The sequence below is a fragment of the Dermacentor albipictus genome, chromosome 1 (genome assembly GCF_038994185.2).
Source record: "Dermacentor albipictus isolate Rhodes 1998 colony chromosome 1, USDA_Dalb.pri_finalv2, whole genome shotgun sequence".
NCBI lineage: Eukaryota > Metazoa > Arthropoda > Arachnida > Ixodida > Ixodidae > Dermacentor > Dermacentor albipictus.
Genome location: NC_091821.1, coordinates 23,809,003 through 23,828,444, shown reverse-complemented (window position 1 = coordinate 23,828,444; position 19,442 = coordinate 23,809,003). Strand labels below are relative to the sequence as shown.

The 19,442-nt window shown below is 44.4% G+C and overlaps 1 protein-coding gene across 2 annotated transcripts in view; it reads right to left on the bottom strand.

Moving 5' to 3' along the window:
- The window catches only part of LOC135920476 (maternal embryonic leucine zipper kinase-like), a 154,412-nt gene that overhangs the window by 86,253 nt on the left and 48,717 nt on the right, over positions 1-19,442 (bottom strand). For both annotated transcript variants that reach the window (XM_065454736.1, XM_065454733.2), the window contains 2 exons: positions 14,923-15,027; positions 11,578-11,881 (listed from right to left, as the gene is read on the bottom strand). In XM_065454736.1, coding sequence (XP_065310808.1) covers positions 11,578-11,881; positions 14,923-15,027 — 409 coding nt within the window. The remainder of the gene's footprint in view (positions 1-11,577; positions 11,882-14,922; positions 15,028-19,442) is intronic.

The window sequence follows — 19,442 nt, the reverse complement described above, 5'->3', positions numbered from 1 at the left end:
CTCTAACCAAGTGTAAAACATTTTAAACATTTGCAAAAACAACGTGTTAACCATTACACTCCTGCGAAAAATTACACTAGCAGCAAAGAATACATTTCGTTACTGCTACTGTGTGTGGTTGAGCTCTGTGCCACCAGGTGGCTGCACCGTACAGACCATTCACATTTGCGCTTCTGCTCATCCCGTGAAACGACACAGTCAAACGGCCAGGCCTTGTCTTCTTGCACTTGCGTTTACCCTAATCCCGGACTCGCGAAACGCTACTGCGTTAGTAATCTTCCCGTGTAAGGTGACGGCCGCAAACACGCAAATTCTGGCGCCGATCGGATAGCGGCAGCTCGATGCGCTGCAGCCAGTCCGCTCGTCTGCTGCCTTGCAGGGAGACACGATGCCGCAGCTTGACATATTGCCAGTCGCTACGTTTGCAGTCCACAACGAACCAAGTCGAATCATAGTGCTCGCGAAAAGACTGAGACCGGCTCTGACCGCGGAGCTCTCGTCAAAATGGAGCACATTGTAACACAAGCAGACGACGCTTGCAGTGTGCCGGAAGTGCTTAAGTGTAGTGCGAAATTGTTCTTGTGCATGGTCTTTCTGTTACTTTCTTTCTATAGAAACAAATTAACTAACATTCCAACTATTACGAACATCATTTGTTCCCCATAAAGGTGGAAAAATTGTCGATAACGCACCCTGGGCAGCCAGTCGTACAGCTCGCCCTACTGACGTCAATAGGGTGATTTACGTCATATGGGCAAGGGCGCCTGAAAATTCCGCCGAGCAGAGTGCTGCGATCGGCAGCAATGTACATTTTTGAAGCTTTATAATAAATTACATGCTTTACGCGGAGCACTTAGATGCGTCAATTAATGATCAGAAGGGCCTACTCTAACGATTCACTATACGTTTATACAAAATCGTCAAAATCGTTTCAGGGTCCCTTTAAGCGACGCAAATGCGTGGCGCCGCGTCCCATTGCGGTTCTATTGGGGGCGAGGACTCACCGTCTATCGGAACTGCCTCGCTTGCATAGTGTGAGGGATAACGCGACGCGCTCCTCATAGGTTTGGGTGTCGGGGCTCAATAATAACGCCACGCGGGAGCCCTCCTGGACATTTCTGTCAGTACTCTAGAAACAATGGAAGTTTTCTACTGTCAAAATAATAATAATCTTCGGCAAACAGAAAGCACCGAATCGTTTACAGACGCTATCTCTTTACTGAATGCGTACAGTAAACGCCCACTGCGCGCGGTTGCCACGATGGAGTCCCCCGAACCGGTTTCTTGCGTGAGATAGGCAGTCGCTGAGAGCAAACTATGTAGGATATGTTCTTGTAGAGGGCTGTCTGTATAACCAAATGGAGCATAACAGACACGCCTTACTGCGGCAGCGATGGCAGAGGTTCGCAGCGACCGGCTGCGCGTCAGCATGGGTGTCCGAACACAATATGTTCCGCTTTCGCTGCGGGCCCGTTTTCGCACCATGAAGCGAGCTCTAGGCAGCAGTATATCAGCATTTGACAGTACACAAGCAACCATTGTTGCATGGAGGCTATCAGAGCTGTTCAAGAATAATTTCGTTACAACTAGGGACTTCGATGCCTACGGCGACTCGTATGTGCCATCGCGACGATTCAGTCTTTTTTTTTCTAAATTCTTGGACGTTTTAATATCATTTCTCAACTTGCATCGCACTGTATGTTTATTGGTTGTCTCAGCGAGCAGTTTCCCGCTACTTCCTTTTCTTAATCCAGTACATTCATCGTTTGGCGCTAAAACAAACATCAACATATGCCATGCCTTTTTTATATGCTTCTTACCGTTCTCTTTCAATTCCACTGAACTTGGCAGTATCTAGCATCAGCAAGTTCATAGACAAAAGCTTCATGACATTAGCCGCGCAGCGCGCGGGCGAGCGTCTCAGTGCCAGCTCTGCTCCTCACAGCCCCGATGCCGTATCAGAAATCTTCCTCGCGAAAGTGCTTACTGCACACCCGAGTTGTAGCCGATGGCTGATGGCCGGTTCTAAATTTCACAATCCAAGTTTCACGCAGCGTCTTGTCCTGCGGGTGCGTGTGAAGACTGACACCGGGCTCCATTGCGTACGTCCGGCACTGCGGCACCGAGCAGTAGCCTACCATGGTGGACGCCTTCAAGGCAGCCACTACCTTTCATGGTGCTTTCAAGTGTCAAGCATACACCCGAAGCGGCAAAACCTCCCCATTTAATCAGAACCGCAGCGCAGGTGGATTCGTTTTCAGCTTGCTTCGGCGATTCCGAAGCAGTTGACGGGGCCGCTTTGTCCACGTGATCCCTCATGCCACGTCACGCCGACGGCGGCGCCAGCTTTTCCAGTGGTGAAACTCGCCCCCAGTAACGAAGAGATATCGCGATAAGATGGTGCGATTGATCTACCGCGTATATGCTATATGCCACACGTCGTGCGAAACGCAGTATAAACGGCGTGTCTTCGTATCAGTTTTGACAGTCATGGGCTTTTTATAAAGTGCATCGAGGTCTCGAAACGTGGCTTCTTTTGCATTTCACCCTATCGGAACGCCCGGCCGTCGAAACCAGGATTATAACTCGCGCTCTTGTGTTCAGTAGAAAAAAAAAAAAGAAACGTCGTTGAGCCACCACAGCGTGATTGCAATGGAGTACATTGAGCGATCTACTTATAACGACAGTCTTAAAACCGCAGAACATGACCGTTGCTACCGCGGTTATGTTTGTACCAATACCACAGGTCGGTAAAGTAATTAGATCTCGCTCAAATATATTTTTAGCTTAGGGCTCACTCAGGCTCACCACGATGAGACAAGCCTCACTCACTAGAGATGCAAACGCACCAGAAGTCAGGCCCAGAATCGTAACTTGGGCTAGTTGGTAGCGATTTATCATTGACGTGAGCAGCGCATTGAAGACGAACAGAAAGAGCAGGGCCGGCACAGGTGTGTCGTTCGCTCTGTTTCTTTCTCTGTGAGCCACTAATGTCGCATATAAATGAGACCCGGCCTGGCTGACTCATACTCATACTCGACAAGGTCACACTTAGGCAGGCTTTCGTATCTCACGGAATCATGGCTAGTCTCAAAATTTTCGACTCAGTCAGCCTCGCAGGTTCAGAACCAATGAGAATCACAAGCTCAAGGTAAGGTGCTTTGCTCGAACAAGAGTCCGATCTATCTGTAATGACGTCACAAACGGCATGATGCGCGAACTTGGTGCAAGTGCTGCAGATCATTCAGTACACTTTTGAATGCATGGGAATGAAGGTCGGGATGTCGCATATGCTGTTAAGCTCAGCAAAAATCACGCATAGCTTCAATAACGTTTCCTAAAAGGCACGGCGAAGTAGAACACCGAAACAGGAACACTCACACACATAATGTGGCAATGCACCTCGCTCCCGTTCTCTCATCCCCCCGTCAGCAGCGAGACTGACTGGACAGCCTGGCTCAGTTCCGGGGACGTCGACCGACAACTTGAACTGGTGGACTGGGCGGAAGAGGCCAAGCAGGCCCAGGGCCTTACTTGAGCCCTAACCCTCAGCCACGTCCCTCTTTACCCTTCCCCCTTTCAATAAAGTTTATCACCACCACCACCACCACCGAAGTCCTTTATTCATGTCCTCGGTTAGGCTAAGTGGTTCCAGTGGAACACGCTCGTGCCAGCGTAATTAAGATAACGTGGATTCAACCTCACATATACCTTTCCAATCAAATCTAATACGGGGACATTTTTTTTCTACATCTAAATAGGTGAAGACTCATAGCTAAATCGCTAAGAAACTGACTCGTGCTCTTCCGCACAGGCCATGCAAAGTCTTTCCAAACTCGTTAATGGTCAACATGTTAATGTTAATGGTCAACATGCCTTATGTGGTGACGGCAGCAATAGCAGAAAAGAGCACCCCAATAATCACACGACTTGATATACGAAAACGCTGGGCTGGTTAAGCGCTAATTAACAGTAAAATTGACTGCATCGTGCAGGAAAGGAACTGTATGTGCTACATACAAGACCGTTTTAAGAATCATTCAAACTCCTTCAACACAAGGAAGATGAAATAATTACGCGATGTCGTCGGGATTGATTTTGCCACAGCGGAATATAAAATGACCCAAGGTGGCAATTAGACAAGAAGTTATAAAAATTGGACTAATTAAATTTTAACCGGTGGAGTCAGACGATCTAACCTAATGCGGAGACTCGCGGCTCCGTGTGGCCCGTCGTTCATAACCGCTTCCAGACCTGCCACAAGCTGACGCAGCTAATTTCTGAGGAGTAATGAATTCCGGCCAGTTTCACCCAGAAAACCGGCAATGAACTGCCGAAGAGCGCAACTGCCACGCCCCTAGCAGACGCCCACGAGTGGCGTGACTGTTCCCGCCTCAGCGCCGGACGAGCAGGAAGCGCGAGCCAGATCGCGGCTTGATGAAGACGCTCGCTCCACGAACAATCCGTCATCCCGCCGGCGCAGAAAGCAAACTTAAATCGATTATTAGGGCTGGAACGCTCGGCTTCTTTAGTTACACTCGCTCAAGGTGGGAGGAGATAACATGCGCGTTATTTTCAGAACGACTGGTCACGTTTTTTCGGTCAGCGCGTAGACGGGTAGCAGTGCAAGGATTTTATAAACGTGAGGGGGCAATAAACAACAAATTCGCGCAACGTTTAGAAAGTCACGCGCATATCTAGCAAAAGATATCACTTCATCTCCATGTCACTTTTGAAGCTCCATCGGTTATGTAGTAAAGACAGAAGTCATTTAAATGGGCGGCCTGTTTTAAAACACAAGACGTAAAATAGGCACAAAACGCAAAATAAAAAACGCTAAAAAGGCACAAAAGACGCAAAATAGGCACAAAAACAGTTCGGTCCCATGTTGGTGGCCATAGCAGTTCGTAGCACAATTACAAAGGCTAGTAGTAGTCACATTAGCACAACATCTCGAATAGTCAGTCATACTGTGGAAGACCTAGGAAACGCCATTTAAGCCTTTAAGGACGACACATAAAATTCATCTAAATGTCCTACATACACCGAGAATAAGCATATTCAACGAAAAGAAAAAAATATTTTGCAGAAACTTTTTTTCAGCAATAGGGGGTAACATCAGGTAGAACACTGAACACTGAAGCTCACTCGCTCCCAAGTCACCTATGGTTTTGTTTGGAACTTGTACAGACAGTTCTCGTCATATGCGAATCACAGGTGTACATTGCATTTGCTTTGTATTACCTGCATGATGCCGCTGCAGCAAGGGAGCTTGCATCGGTCTGTCTGCTTTGACCATGTTTTCGAAGGAGCGCATGCCAAACTTCTTCCTTACCCTATGTTCCTCCTCCAATCCAACAAATGATACCTGCTACCTGTCATTCAGCGTTGGCCAAAGACATTTAGCCAGAAACTTCACACGAAATAACATAACTAGGCAAGAAAAAAAAAACCTTTTTTGAGTGTGTTCCCCGTAGGCAAGAGTCATCCATGAAATGGTTAACATACCAATGCTTGCAGCGTATGATTGTTTTTCCCTTTTCGTAAACTACATAGCGCTTGAAGTCAGGATGTCTCAAGATGTGCCACAGGAGAACTTGCACAGCAAGACGCTGCTGTAAATGCAAGCTGGCACTTTAAAAATGAAGCAGAGTCTGTTGTTAGCTGGTCGAGATCATGCTGAGTGTTATGCAACAGCATAATTCCATGCCTTAGCAAAAGTCGCAGGAATGTGCATCAACAAATGTTGAAAAATGCAACTGTGCCTATGTGCCTTTTCCTGCTTAAACTTTGATCATTTCTCCACAGTGGAATCGCTGCAAGCACCCAAAGGGCTATGTGGTACACAGAGTCGATCCCTAGAAGGAACTAGTGCTGCGACCGTTCAGCTAGCATGGGAATCATGGCTACTACATAGATTTGTTTGATCTTCAATGAAATGAAATGAATGTGATGTTTAGTGGTGCAAGGGCCAGGTATGGCCAAAGAGCACCATGCTAGTGCAGGGTGTCTACCAAGTTGACATTTCCAAATTCCCTGAGTGATGAAGAACTATGTTTTATGTCAAGACGGGCTGAAACCATATCGCCTGATGCTGTCACTCTCTAGTAATCATACAAAAGGGAAAAAAGACGACAATGTAATTGGAATACTAAGGAGTAGTGCTTATGTTATTCAAAAAGAGAATAGAAGGGAGGGGTTAGTAAAATGCACAGCAAATAAAATGTATTAAAAAAATTGCACATCGAGTCGGACATTCTCAAATACAAATAAAAAGGAGATGCATACAGAAGCAAATATTTTCGAATATGAGATATTTCTATCAATTGATAGCAAGCTCATTGGTATGAGGCCCAAAATTTATCACAATTGAGATTCTCTCTCAACAGCTCGTAAGTCAACCTCAACTGGCCTAACATACTCTCAGCCTGTGCACGACGCCTCACTGTTGTGTTTCACTGCTTTAAAGAGATTATTTTGGCTTGGATGAGGGACACCTCCATCTCGGTATCAGCCAACACTGTTTTTTGAGCTCAGCTCCTTCAAAACGGTGCAGCATGCTGCCTTTCCCGTTCATTCCTCAATGCATAGGTCCTTTCTGCTCTTGTCCTTCCGCCACTCGTCCGCCCCACGGACCATTTGAAGCATCTTCTTGGTGAGTTGCACAGTCCACGGCCGATTTTGCTAACTCCCTGGGGGCCGCGAAAGCGTCAGAAAAATCGGCCAGTTGGAAAAAATAAATGCATGTTATTTACTGCCCTTAAGGGCTCAAACCGCCACAGACACATTCGGAAACGCTCTGAAGGCCTGCCGGTACACGTATTAGGCATATCGGTTCTCGTACTGCGACAGGCAATACCGGGTACACGCGTGTATAATTAAGGAATACATACTGTGTCCCATGGCAATAGACCCTTCCCACGCTTGTTATGCTTCACTGCAATAATTTTGCATATGCTTCACCAAGTAACACTTGTGTACGGAGGCGAAGCTGACTTTCCGGAACCGGCATTATTCAACGCACCGTGCTTTCCAAGCCTCTAAAGCAATCGCGAGGACCACAAAGGCGGAGTCCGTGCCATTGCTGACAGCAGCGAATTCTTTCAATAAGAAACACGGCATCCAACGGCAAGAAGCTTCATAGCAAACGTCGAAGCAGCTAGGCCTAGCTTGCCGCATTGGTGGCTACTGCTGCCAGTGAATCTGCGTGCGAGAGCGCCGGTTCGAGGCAGCAAGGTAATCAAAATGGCAGCGGTGGTGGCTTTGATTAATGCCGTTTCGGACCTGCGGTCACGGCAAAACTTCCGGAAAATCGGACGGCGAAGAGTTCTTACGTCCGAAATTTCAGACGTTCTGATACATTGACTCTATGGGGTACGTGGTGGTGCCGCGAAGCCGCCCAATTTATCGAGAATGCGGAAAGTCGGTCATTGACTGTGCATGGCAACTCCTCCAGCCGACGACAGGGCGTCAAAGACGATTCATTACGATTCCTGTCTGTTACTCGAGTCAGCATTACCGCGGCTTTCGACCCTTTCAATAAAATTACAGCTAATTTTCCCTGACAGAGGCACAAATTCTCCGAGTTTTCCCAGAGTTTATCCAGACTACTTAAAATCCCTAAGAATTTCCGGTTTTCCCGGTTGGTAGACACGCTGCTAGTGTTAATGATTTCGCAGTGGACTGATGAGATCTGTGAAGTTGATGTGACGTGGCTGTAAAGGGGCCTATAATAGTTGCTGTAAATTGCATAAAATCTACATGTAATAAAGTTATGGCAACAACTAATGACGCGTACTATGAGTATTAAAATGTACATATTGCAAAAGAATGATGCAATATACCAAACATATCAGATGATAAAATTTGCTAGAGCACTACTGCCTCACCAAAGCCCTTGAAACAAGAGCTTAGAGGCATATTACACAAAACAACTATCATAGCGACATCCTCTGGAAAAAGGATGCGCTATGAATTTATTGGCCTATAACATGTAGGACAACACCATTCAAGAAAGCTAGGGCTGCTTTGGTCTTAAAAAGCAGTTTTTCCCCAAGAAACATAGCCGGTTGAGAAGGGACCCAATAGCGGTATGCAAGAGAAAAATGCTTCTTCCTCTCTCTTTTTGCTTCCCGACACTCCAAGAAGACATGGAGGACGGTCAAGTGTCACCACATCTACGACAGGTTGGAGGCTTGTTACCAGTCAGGAGAAAGTTATGAATGCCAAATGTGTGTCCAATTCTAAGTCTAGTGAATGGGACATCTGTGCTTAGTATTTTCGTAGTTGGGGTCCAGAAACCTAGCTTCGGCTTAATCACGTGAAGCTTATTGCTCGTTGCAGCATCCCACAAGCATTGCCATTGGCTTCGCAGTTTGGTTCGTAGGAAAGGCTTCATGTCTGGGACAGGGACAGCAGCAGAATGAATACCTTGCAATTCTACTGTTTGGCGATTTCGTCGACAAGCACATTGCCTTCGATTCCTCTATGGCCAGGAACCCAGCATATCGCTACATGTCTACGACATAAATAAATGTTGCACAAGATTGAGTAAAGTTCAATAGAAACAGGGTTTGCATGCTTTTGTAAAGACATTAATGCTTTTACAAGACTTAAAGGGATACTAAAGTGAAGAATGATTTCTTCTGCATCAGTAAATTACCATTCTACAACACCAAAAACACTACTCTTACAACGATAAGATGTTTGGTAAGCCAGAAAAAGCACAAGAACGAAATACGGGTGGCGACGCCTACTTAATTTCCCGCACCTGGGGGCTGTGACGTCTTGGATTTTGATGGCATCTTCTAGGGCCTACTAATTATATACAGCGGTACAGATTGACTACACTGTGTTCTAAAGGAACCAAACATTAAACATGGCAAGTTTCGGGAACCTTTATTCAGCCAACGCAGCCCAAATGCGAAAACATACTTTAGAATTCCTGACGTCACGCTGACGTACTGGCGCTGGGGTTTCGGCGAGAAATTCAAATACTGCTACTTGGACCTTCATTTTCTCATCTAATAATCAAACTATTCTTTTTAAATGACTGCCTGCAGGGTTCTCAAACAATGCTTCATTAGTCTAAACTGATTTATTATTTCGCTTTAGTGTCCTTTTAACGAGTCTGTGAATATTATTGCTCAGTCAAGTTTTAATTTCTTTATATATTTTACTGCAGACAGTACTGCACAAGCTTCTGAAGTGAAGATACTTGTCAGGGGGTTCAATACGGCAGATTTAGAAAAAGAGGGACCAACAGCAGCATAAGATACACCAGCATGTGACTTTGACGCGTATGTGTAGAATTCGGAGCAGGAGTACTCCGATTGAAGTTAATGGAAATGCATAGCAATTTTGAGCTCAGGAGCGTGCTTTGTGACCTCTCCAAAGGATACATCCCATTCTATCACCTGCCACTCCTAGGGCGGTAATAGCTTAGCTGGAAGCATTAGGCGATGTTCGAGAATTAGGACATCCATTTCTTCGCTAAGTTCTCTCACACGCAGTGAGAAAGGTAGTCTCACAGAGGGTCTATTACGAAAAAGTGTTGCACACGTCAAGTCGTTAACAGTTGTGGAACACGGACATTCCTGATAAGAGTGCACTTTGAGAGTATTTTAACTTAAACACCGAAGGGACACTAAAATACTACAAATGTACATGGTGAACTATAGGGTGCAAGAAATTAAATGGAAAACATTTCCTTGGTGTATGCTACACTTTATGTCCTTTTCCGAAAATAAGCCACTCTACATTCAAAAATTCGCAAGACTACTCTTTTTATGAGACGCTCGTTCAAGTTTCCTTTGTAGCTTCATGCTACTCTTAGGTGGATGACAACTTTTGTTTTCATGGAACTTATTCCACATTGCAGATTTAAGCAGAACTGCTTTGCCATATTCAGTACTAGCTGGGCCTAGCAGCAGTCTACCAGCATGGTGGCAGGCAACAAGCAGTCATGGAAAGCTTGCCATTAATATATTTATACCAGTAGTCCCTCAACAGCGATCAAGCCATGATATACTGCATGTGGGCTAGACTGACAAGAAGTAGCAGCCTGGTCTGTGGGCAACCGACCATCAACTGCCACTACCACATTCCTCCCTGCACTCACTGTATCGAACAGGGAAAGCTCACATGAAGGCAAAAAGCATGCCAAAACTCCGACCTGACTAAGAGGCACACCGTTTCACCTGGGGTTCATTAAAGTGCACCCAATGCATGGTACACAGGCATTTGTCAAGGTCAAGGTCGCATGCGATACCTGCATGTTATGATGACGCACAACACCAATTGGGCTGCGCAACAGGTGGAAGCTAAACACACCTATAACCTCATCTGTCATAAAATTTGAAGTGCGAATTTCGCTGAAATACAACGCTCAGCAAACGTCTCCTAAAGTTTGTGTACTGCTGACAAAGATTTTTTTATTTTTTGACTGCCTGATTATTCAGACACTTATGAAGCCCCCTACGAAGGGGGCTTCCCAAGTGTCCAAGAGATCGGTGTGTGACTATAAATGCCATTAAGTACTGAGGCCTTGAACACTAAAAATTGAGTTGGTCCTGATTAGTGAAACTGCCGAGGGCTGCAAGTTAATCTGGGTAACAGAGTGCTACGGTCAGCTCACTCTTTAGGTATAAACTTAATTTAGTGACAGTGGCTGACACTATGATGAATACAGTATTAACTGGCATGTACTGCAATGGTTTTATGCAGCTTGTTGTGCAATCTTCATCCTGCCTCGGGAAGTAAACTTAATTTTGTTACAAGTCTTATGTAACAATATACACCCCAAGCCAGCTAAATAGGCTAGATCAAGCCCCATTATCAGCCCACACTTACTACACTCAAACCTAGATATCACGAAACAGGACATAATGAAATAATGAGTATAGCAAAGTAAATGGAATCCCCTTGTAATCAACATGGAGATCCATGTATTTAAAACTTCATTTTAACGACGTAAAACTGTCCTGCCAATGGACCTAATGAAATAGATTAGTTTCCGAAACCAAAAAATACCCGAACACTGCATGCCAAGCACATAGTTTTCTGCGAGATTCAGCACTCATTCAGTACAGCAGTTCAAAACTCCTGTGTTGAATATGCTATCGAGGAGAACTGGTCTTTTCCACCGCCACATGTAGCCGGTTTCACAGCATATGGACGAGCCAAGTGGAAAGCAGGAGCGAAAGACAATCATATTGGAACAGAAAGAAGCTATCATAACGGCTGTTGCGTCAGGTGATATGAAGTCACATGGTGCACACATTTTCTTTTACGGCTTTTTCATTAAAATTTCATCGCATACATGGCCGCGTAGATGTTCAGTAGGCCTTCTTCGTATCTCTAAAGTTGTGCACTATATTGGGCATATAGCAGTGCAGTAAAGGGTATTAAATAGATATAACAAAGTGATACATATTATTATTAACAAAGTAATTTCGGCTCCCCCTTCAATTCCATTATAACGAGGTTTGAGTGCATTATAAGAAGTGAAACTTGGAACAAACACTAATCTGGAACAGTTGAAACTTTTACAAACAGTAAAAAGAGGGCATCTCATACCTGATGTCTCTTGTAAAGCCTTGTAAGTCCTTCGCTTCGGGGTGGGGACACGCGGCTGGGCAAAGTTCTCCTTGTCACTGCTGTCCACATCCATTGGCTCGTCAGACTGTGCGATATTCTCTTTCTTGGCTGATAATGCTAAGTCCTGAGTGCAGGCACCATTGGCAACACCTCTCAGTGGAGGGCTGCCCAGTGTCAACAGTTGAGCATTGTCCAAGCCTTTCTCCAGAGAGTTGCGGAGAGGCGACACGGGAGGTGCGATTTTGATGGGCTCATCCAGGGCCAGCTTGCGCGAGCATGACATCTGTGGCATGAAGATGCATGTTCGTCCACAGCCAAGACATGCTTTTCTCTGGTTTCATTCCCAGCAAACAATCAAAAACACAGTTTTCCAAGTATGAAATCATGCCCCACAAAGCACTTGAATACATGATAAAAGCTATGCCACAACATGAATCAAACCTGGATATTGGAGACAACCTCACATGCCTTCAAATTTCAAGTGGCAAGCATTTTATACAACACTCAGTCCCCACTACATTTTCAATGCTGAGAAATTGGTACCACGAAATCACAGTCACTAATTTGCCAAGGCAGGTATACATCAGCCTGGTGTAGGACAGCATGTGTCATGTTTGACAGATGCACCACCTATGATAGCTACATAAGAAAATTTTAGCATATATCTGAAGCACTGACCAACAAGCAGTGAAAATGTCAGGCCGGTGTGCCAAAGGGAATCTCGGCACTGTCCCCTCCATAAACCCCTCCATGGACCTGGTACAGGAGTTTCTGTTGCTCCTCCAGGTCCGAGCTGGACAGTTGTGCTTCTCAAAGCGTGTGTTGTTACCCATAAGTGTTATATCTTGCATTTCCTGTGGTTTTTTGGTGCATCCCCACGATATATGATATAGAGTGGGGCTGTCCCCACACCAAGGACAAGTATCCTGCTTATACTGGTTGGGAAACATGGCGTTAAATCTTTTGACGTGGATATACACCTGTCTGTATCTTTCTCCAACTCGCTACCTCAGTTGCACTAAGTTTGTGGTGGTGAGGTGGGGCATATCTTTGTCTTTCGAGATGCTGATGAGACACTGTTGCAAGCTCTGTGTAAATTTCTGATCGAGAATGAGGGGCAAAGCTAAAAGGCAGTTATCGTTCTCCCCTGCTTGGTTTGCCAATTCTTGAGCTAGGGACCCACCTGTTCGTTCTCTCCGATTCCCTCAAGACTCACGACTCAATCCCCCATGACTGGGGCACCAAATAATTTTGTGGTTGTTTGTTATCTCCATTTTCCCCATAATGTTAAGGTAGATTTTGAGATTTACAGACTCTGCATCTAAGAACTTTTTTTTTTAATTTCAGGGTAGATTTTGATTAAACATGCGGGGTTTATGTATTTCCATGCGCTAATTTAATATATACACTCAGTTTTATCGCATAGTGATTATCTTTCTAGAAATTAAAAAAAAATTTCGTAACTTGCTCGGAGGTGGGCTATTTACTAAATGATATATGGTGTAGTGACTAGTGACATACAAAAATTATCACGAGTAACTGGAGTATGCAGTGGTACAAGAATGAATGCTCTAGACTGATTTGAACCAAAGTTACGTCATGTCAAACTTTTTAATGTATGCACCCATAGTAACATCCAGGACAAATTATTTTGAAAATTTCTGTCATAATATTTACCTACATTATATGCCTACTGCAATCTCTATTTGTCTACCTTTCTAACAAAAAAATAATTATTGCAATAGCATAAGTAGAACCAGAGATATTATCACTCTAAAACAGTGACACCGCCAGAAATGCTGTTTTGAGAAAAGGAAAAATATTTCACAAGATGTTTATGGCGATTATGGCAAAAGCTAAATCAATCAAAGGTGACAGGGATCCAATCAAGCAAGAATAAATGCTCTATACCAATCTAGAGCAATGGGACGCGAGAAGATTTTGGGACCCATATTCAGCTCCTCTTAAACGGGTATCAAAGGGACGAAAACATGTGTTATGTTTATCCGAAGTTTCATTTAGGCATAGGACACAAAAATCATCAACAATCTTTTTAACTGTAAAGCGCAACTGGCTTTAATTTTATTGTGGAGAAAAAAAATGTGCTCTACTTCAAATATCACAGCTACGTTGGCACAAAGTGTGCGAAAGCTTTAACAATAATTTTGTGCAGCCCCTTGCATTTATTACAGTGATGCAGACTTTCAGCTTTCTTTTCATACGGACCGAAACTGTAAAACTCACTAGAACAGTGACACCTGTCATCACCACTAGAATCATGGTCTCCGCCAATAATTTATATTTTTAATGGTCTCCCCACAGCAGGCGGCAAGCAGTGCTCTTGTTCCTCACATTCGAGCAAGGGTACCACACTTATTCATGTGGCGTGAAGGAAGCAGTAGTGGCACTCTGACTGCAAAATCCTTCCATTTCAGCAATGCTGTCTGCCCTTTCAGGAATCACGTCTTGCCTAGGCCCAAAGAAATGCGAGCACTAGACAATGCAAATGCCGCAGGGCAGCTGCTGATGCCCTAGCAGCACAAATGGCCGACGGATTCGATTTACCCGACTGCTCAGCATCATCAATAAACATGGTTGTTAGACTGCTTCTGTTTCACACAGGGTATATGAGCTGACAATGTTGGTAGTTTTGGTTCCAGTTTCATGGAACTGGAATTTTCAAGAAGTTTTATGTTTTACTAAAGTTTGTTAAGATTGGTGCCTGTGGGCAGCCAGTCAAAGTTGGCACGCTCATTTTATTTTTACGTAGTAGCGACGGTGAAGAAAGCAGCAAAACTGTAAATGATGAAACTAGCATTTTATTGGGCAAACCTGTGCCCTCAAAAACAGGCTACGCTCAAAGAACAACGATAGCAGCAAACACAGTCGGCGATCGTCGAAAATCTGATCAGCAGATCAAGTGCGTCAGCTTTTACACAGGTCATTGAAGGCTCCAGTGTAATCGCTGGTGCCCGCATACCTTTCAGAAAGTACTACATAATTCGCGTTGCGCATACGTTCATTCAGATTACACAAGGTTCGGTGACAACGGAGAGTGGATAGAACCATCGATAACATTCGAGAAATTCCCACTACATGCAGGCGCGCCCTGCACTGAGCGATAGCATCTGTTAGACGGTGAACACACAGTCACCCAATAAACAAGTGCATGTGTCACCATTTATCCGGCATTGCCATTTAAGCAAGTTTCATTTGTGAAGAGTCCATTGCGCTTCATAACATCAAGGTTTGACTGTATACTACCCGAATTTCATAGTACAGGCTAGCATGCTCAGCAGAGCAATGGCAGTAGCACTATCATACCCTTTGCTTGGGGTAGGAGTCTGGAAACGTAAGCCTCAAAACCTTGCCCTGACTTTTCTTCAGGACGAGCAGCAGGTAAGTGGCAGTCATGAAGTCATACCTCCACTGAAAAAAATCAAGAAGCTTTTCATTGGAACATGCAAACAGGCTTGGCAACACTGCATGCAATGTAACTAGAATTTCTAGGCTCAACAATGCATTCATATCACTACAGTAGAAAGTACACACAGTATATTCAGCAACTAAATCTAGTTTTGACACTTCTGACAAAGGTAAATTTACTTTATGAAAATCTGCTCCTGTTTAATAGTCTGTACAGTAACATATGAAACAAAACAGTTGCTAACACCACCTCGAATTGCAAAATGTTAATTTAAACAAGTTAGAGTTCAAAGCTAGTAGCTTATACTAATTATATTGGCTGTGTCAAACAGTCAAGCTTTCTTGGAGCCTATGAAGTGAGAATTTATGAACAAGGATGTAAAACAGAACCCGAACAAAAATTTTGGCTGGAAATGAACATTAATCCAAATTGATATTCCTGAAACACGTCTGAACACAAACCAAACTTGAACTAGGGGATAAAGAAATTAATGGCTACCAGTTCCGAAAACAGTGATTCTAGCATATAAGCCAGCACAGGATGTGCGGCTATTCTTATGCATAATAACCTACACAAAATAACTATTTTCTCAGTTGTAACAAGCTGCTAGTAGGGTAAACCAACTGAGTATGTGTGCAAAGGAAGGGTCAATGGCACAGTATGTACTGCTAACTATGGGCACCTCAGCTGAGGTGCTTGCAGTTTTCATACAGAGCTTTGCTTATATTTATACAGAGTTTTGCTCATAAGCAAAACAGTTTTGCTTATGAGCAATGGAGGCTGCCTCATAAGCAAAACATAGTTTTGCTTATGAGGCAGCCTCCATGTGCCTGTTGTAGAGTGTCAGCAAGGAATGGTATTTGGTGGATGGAATGGAGCAGGCAAAGGCTAAAATTTGGCATGGAGTTATTTTTTTCACATCCTTCTATGAAATTTTTTTCTTCAAGCAAAATACTTTGTACTATGCCCAGAGTGATTGTGTTGTATGCTTATTCATTGGTTTCTTGACATTGTAATGCACTGGTTCGAGATTACACTCCACCTCAGTAATTGTCCACAGCACTATGGATGCTAGGAGATGATCCAAGGCTGCATTGTTGCGCGCCACCTCTGAAGCTCGTAACAAACGCTTATTGCTCATATACATGGCAACAATACATGCATTGGCATACATAGTCACACAGGAATAAGAAGTAGTGAGCTCAGTGGCGTAGCTAGGTCGCGTGGCACCCGGGGCCCTTAGGTCTTCTGTCACCCCCCACTCGCTAGGTGTAGCCGGCGGAAAGAGGGGTGTCTTCAGACGTATATGACACCCCCCCGCCCCCCCTCACTGGCCCCTAACACCCAGGGCCCACGGCCCCCCGGCTCCCCCGGTTGCTACGCCACTGAGTGAGCTATGGAAATAATGCTTCGATCTATTCGTGTTTTTCTTTCTTTTGGGTGCTAAGACGCAAGAAAGATTTCTTTCTTTTGCGTGCTAAGACGCAAAAACGCTGACAAAATAATTCCGTTTTTCTATCCATAATTGACAAATCACTGGGGAAACCGTCAACTACCCAATGTATTTTATTATAAAACTTGAGGAACAGTTGAATGTGCGACTGGGACAATAAATAGTCAATATAGTGCCTAGTACACAGAACATAACCACAGCTGCATAGAACATACATGTCGAGAGGAGAGGCTGCTGACTGAAATAAGGGTAACATTTATATTGTTTATTTATTGACTGACTGAATATCTGACGACAAACTGCTTAGTGCCTTTAATGTTGTGCATTAGAGCACAAATTGAAAGACAATGACAGCATTTTAATGGCACTGGCCTATACACATAAACTATACATATATACATACAGACATACACATACATATAAACTGAAGAGAAGTAAATGAAAGGATGGATAAAAGAATGGTAGAAAAAATATAGAGGCCGCACGTGGTCGCACAGCTCAACTGTATATCCCAGCATAGGAATAAGCCACGCTGTTCATAACATTCTCAGCGAAGTTTTTCAATGGCATGAATATATCTACATTGCTCATGTCAAGGAGGTTGTGCATGGTTTGCCTACTACACCTCTTTTGATATAGCGTGTTGAAATCAAATTTTCTGATAAATATTTATTTCAAAGAACCCTTCCATGTCTAAGATATTCTGTGAGGCTTGATTAAAATTGTTTGACAGACTTTTAAAGATTCATTATGCAAAAAAGGTGAGGCGTGCAGACAGGACACAAGAGAAGAGAAGTGGTAAACACGATATCCACTTCTCTTGTGTCCTGTCTGCATGCCTCACCTTTTCGCATAATGAATGCTTACCAACTAGCTCAGCTTTCTGTCGTTCTCAGACATTTAAAGATAATTATTCTTTAAAACTTGAAACTAATTTGTTACCAGGACAGATGCAATGCAGCTTCTACACGAAATTTGTACAGACTGTGTCTTTTGTACCATGAAGGCAATCACTGATACCACAAACTAATCAGCATGTTTGAAACTCAGGATGAGATTCTAGATAAGCATACATTAGCATTTAATAGAATGCTCCTACATGCAATGAAGAGCATAACAGTGTTTGACGCAGTCATAAAATAAATATTGGTTTTGAGTATTGGGAGCGAGGACTTACGGAGTCGCCATCTGTCGGAAGCGCCTCCCTTGCGTAGTATGAGGGATAACGTGGCGCGCTGCTCATAGGTTTGGCTTACGGTGCTTAATAAAAACACCACGCGGCAGCCTTCCTGTACATTTCTGTAAGTACTCTCAAAACGAGGGAACTTTATTACTCTCCAAATAATAATCTTGGGCACACTGAAAGCACAGAATCGTTTACAGACGCTATCTCTTTAATGAATATGTACAGTGAAAGCCACTGCGCGCAGTCGCCGCAATGCAGTCTCCTGAACCGGCTTCTTGCGTGAAAGGTCAGCAATCGCCGAGCGCAAACTATGTGAAATATGTTCTTATAGTGGGCGGTCTGTATAAAGAAATGGCGCATAACAGAACGAAACCTCAATGTATGCAGCGATCGCACAGGTTCGCGGCGACCGACTGCGCGTCTGCATGCATGTCCGCAAACAATGTTTCGCTTTCACTGAGAGCGTTTTCGCACCGTGCTGTGAGCTTTAGGCCGCAGCATATGAGCATCTGACAGTCCACAAGCAACCATTGTTGCGCGGACGTTATCAGAGCTGTTCAAAGACAATTTCATTTTAACAAGGGACTTCGACGCATACGGCGACTGTGATGTGCCGTCGCAACGATTCAATATTTTTTTCTCTTCTAAATTCTTGGACGTTTCAATATTATTTCTAAAGTTGCGTCGCACTGTATGCAGTCAGCGGGCGATTTCACGCTGCTTCTTTTTCGTAATCCAGTGCATTAATTCATAACACAAACATGACCACATGCCACGCCTTTATTTAAGGTGCTTCTTACCACTCCCTTTCCATTCCAGTGAACTTGCCAGTGTCTAGCATTAACAAGCTAGACTAAACAGTTGCGACATTAGCCGGGCAGGGAGCGCGGCCGAACGTCTCAGTGCGTGTTTTCTGCTACTCACTAAACATCGCAGTCCCGGCGTCATAGCAGAAATATTCCTCGCGTCTGTGTTTGCTGCATACCCGAGTAGTAGCCGATAGCTGCTTGCTGGTTCTAAGTTTCACGAGCCAAGCTTCAAGCAGCTCCTTGTCCTGCGGCTACGTGTGAATAAGGCTGACACCGGGCTTCGTTGTGTACATCCGGCACTGCAGCACTAAGCAGTAGCCTACAATGCTGCATGCCTCCAGAGGCAGCTCCTGCCTATTATAGTGATTTCAAATGTTGTCAAGCAGACACCCAAGGCGGGAAAGCCTCACCACTTAATCAGAACCGCAGGGCAGGTGGGATTTTAAGCTTTCATTTTCAGCTTGATTCGGCGCTTTTGAAGCAGCCGACGCGGCCACTGTGTCCACGTGATCCCTCATGACACGTCATGCCGACGATGGCGCCAGCTTTTCTGGTGGTGGAGCTCGCCCCCAATACCATAGTTCACAGGCCACTATTAAGGGACAGTAAAGAAAAATATTAAGTTGAGTTAGACTGATAATTTACCTGTCTAGAAGTCTATCATCATTTTCTGCATACCAATATAGATAGGACTTTGGTGCGTTGAAAATTGCCACTAGAAGTCATGATGTCACTCCTCAATTTGAATCAGCTGCACCAAAACTGAGGATATGACATAATCTCCATGTGAACTTCTTGCTTTCTGTGAATCAGCCATTGCTCTCTCAGCTCGCATCAGTGGCATTCCTCAAACTGCCCATCCCGGCTGGCTCTAGACAAACATTTCACCTCCCGCTTGCCTCCTCCATTCTGTCACTCTCGCTGTGCACAGTGTGGGCATTTTTGTTTTCTGCTGCTCGCTCTCTGCTT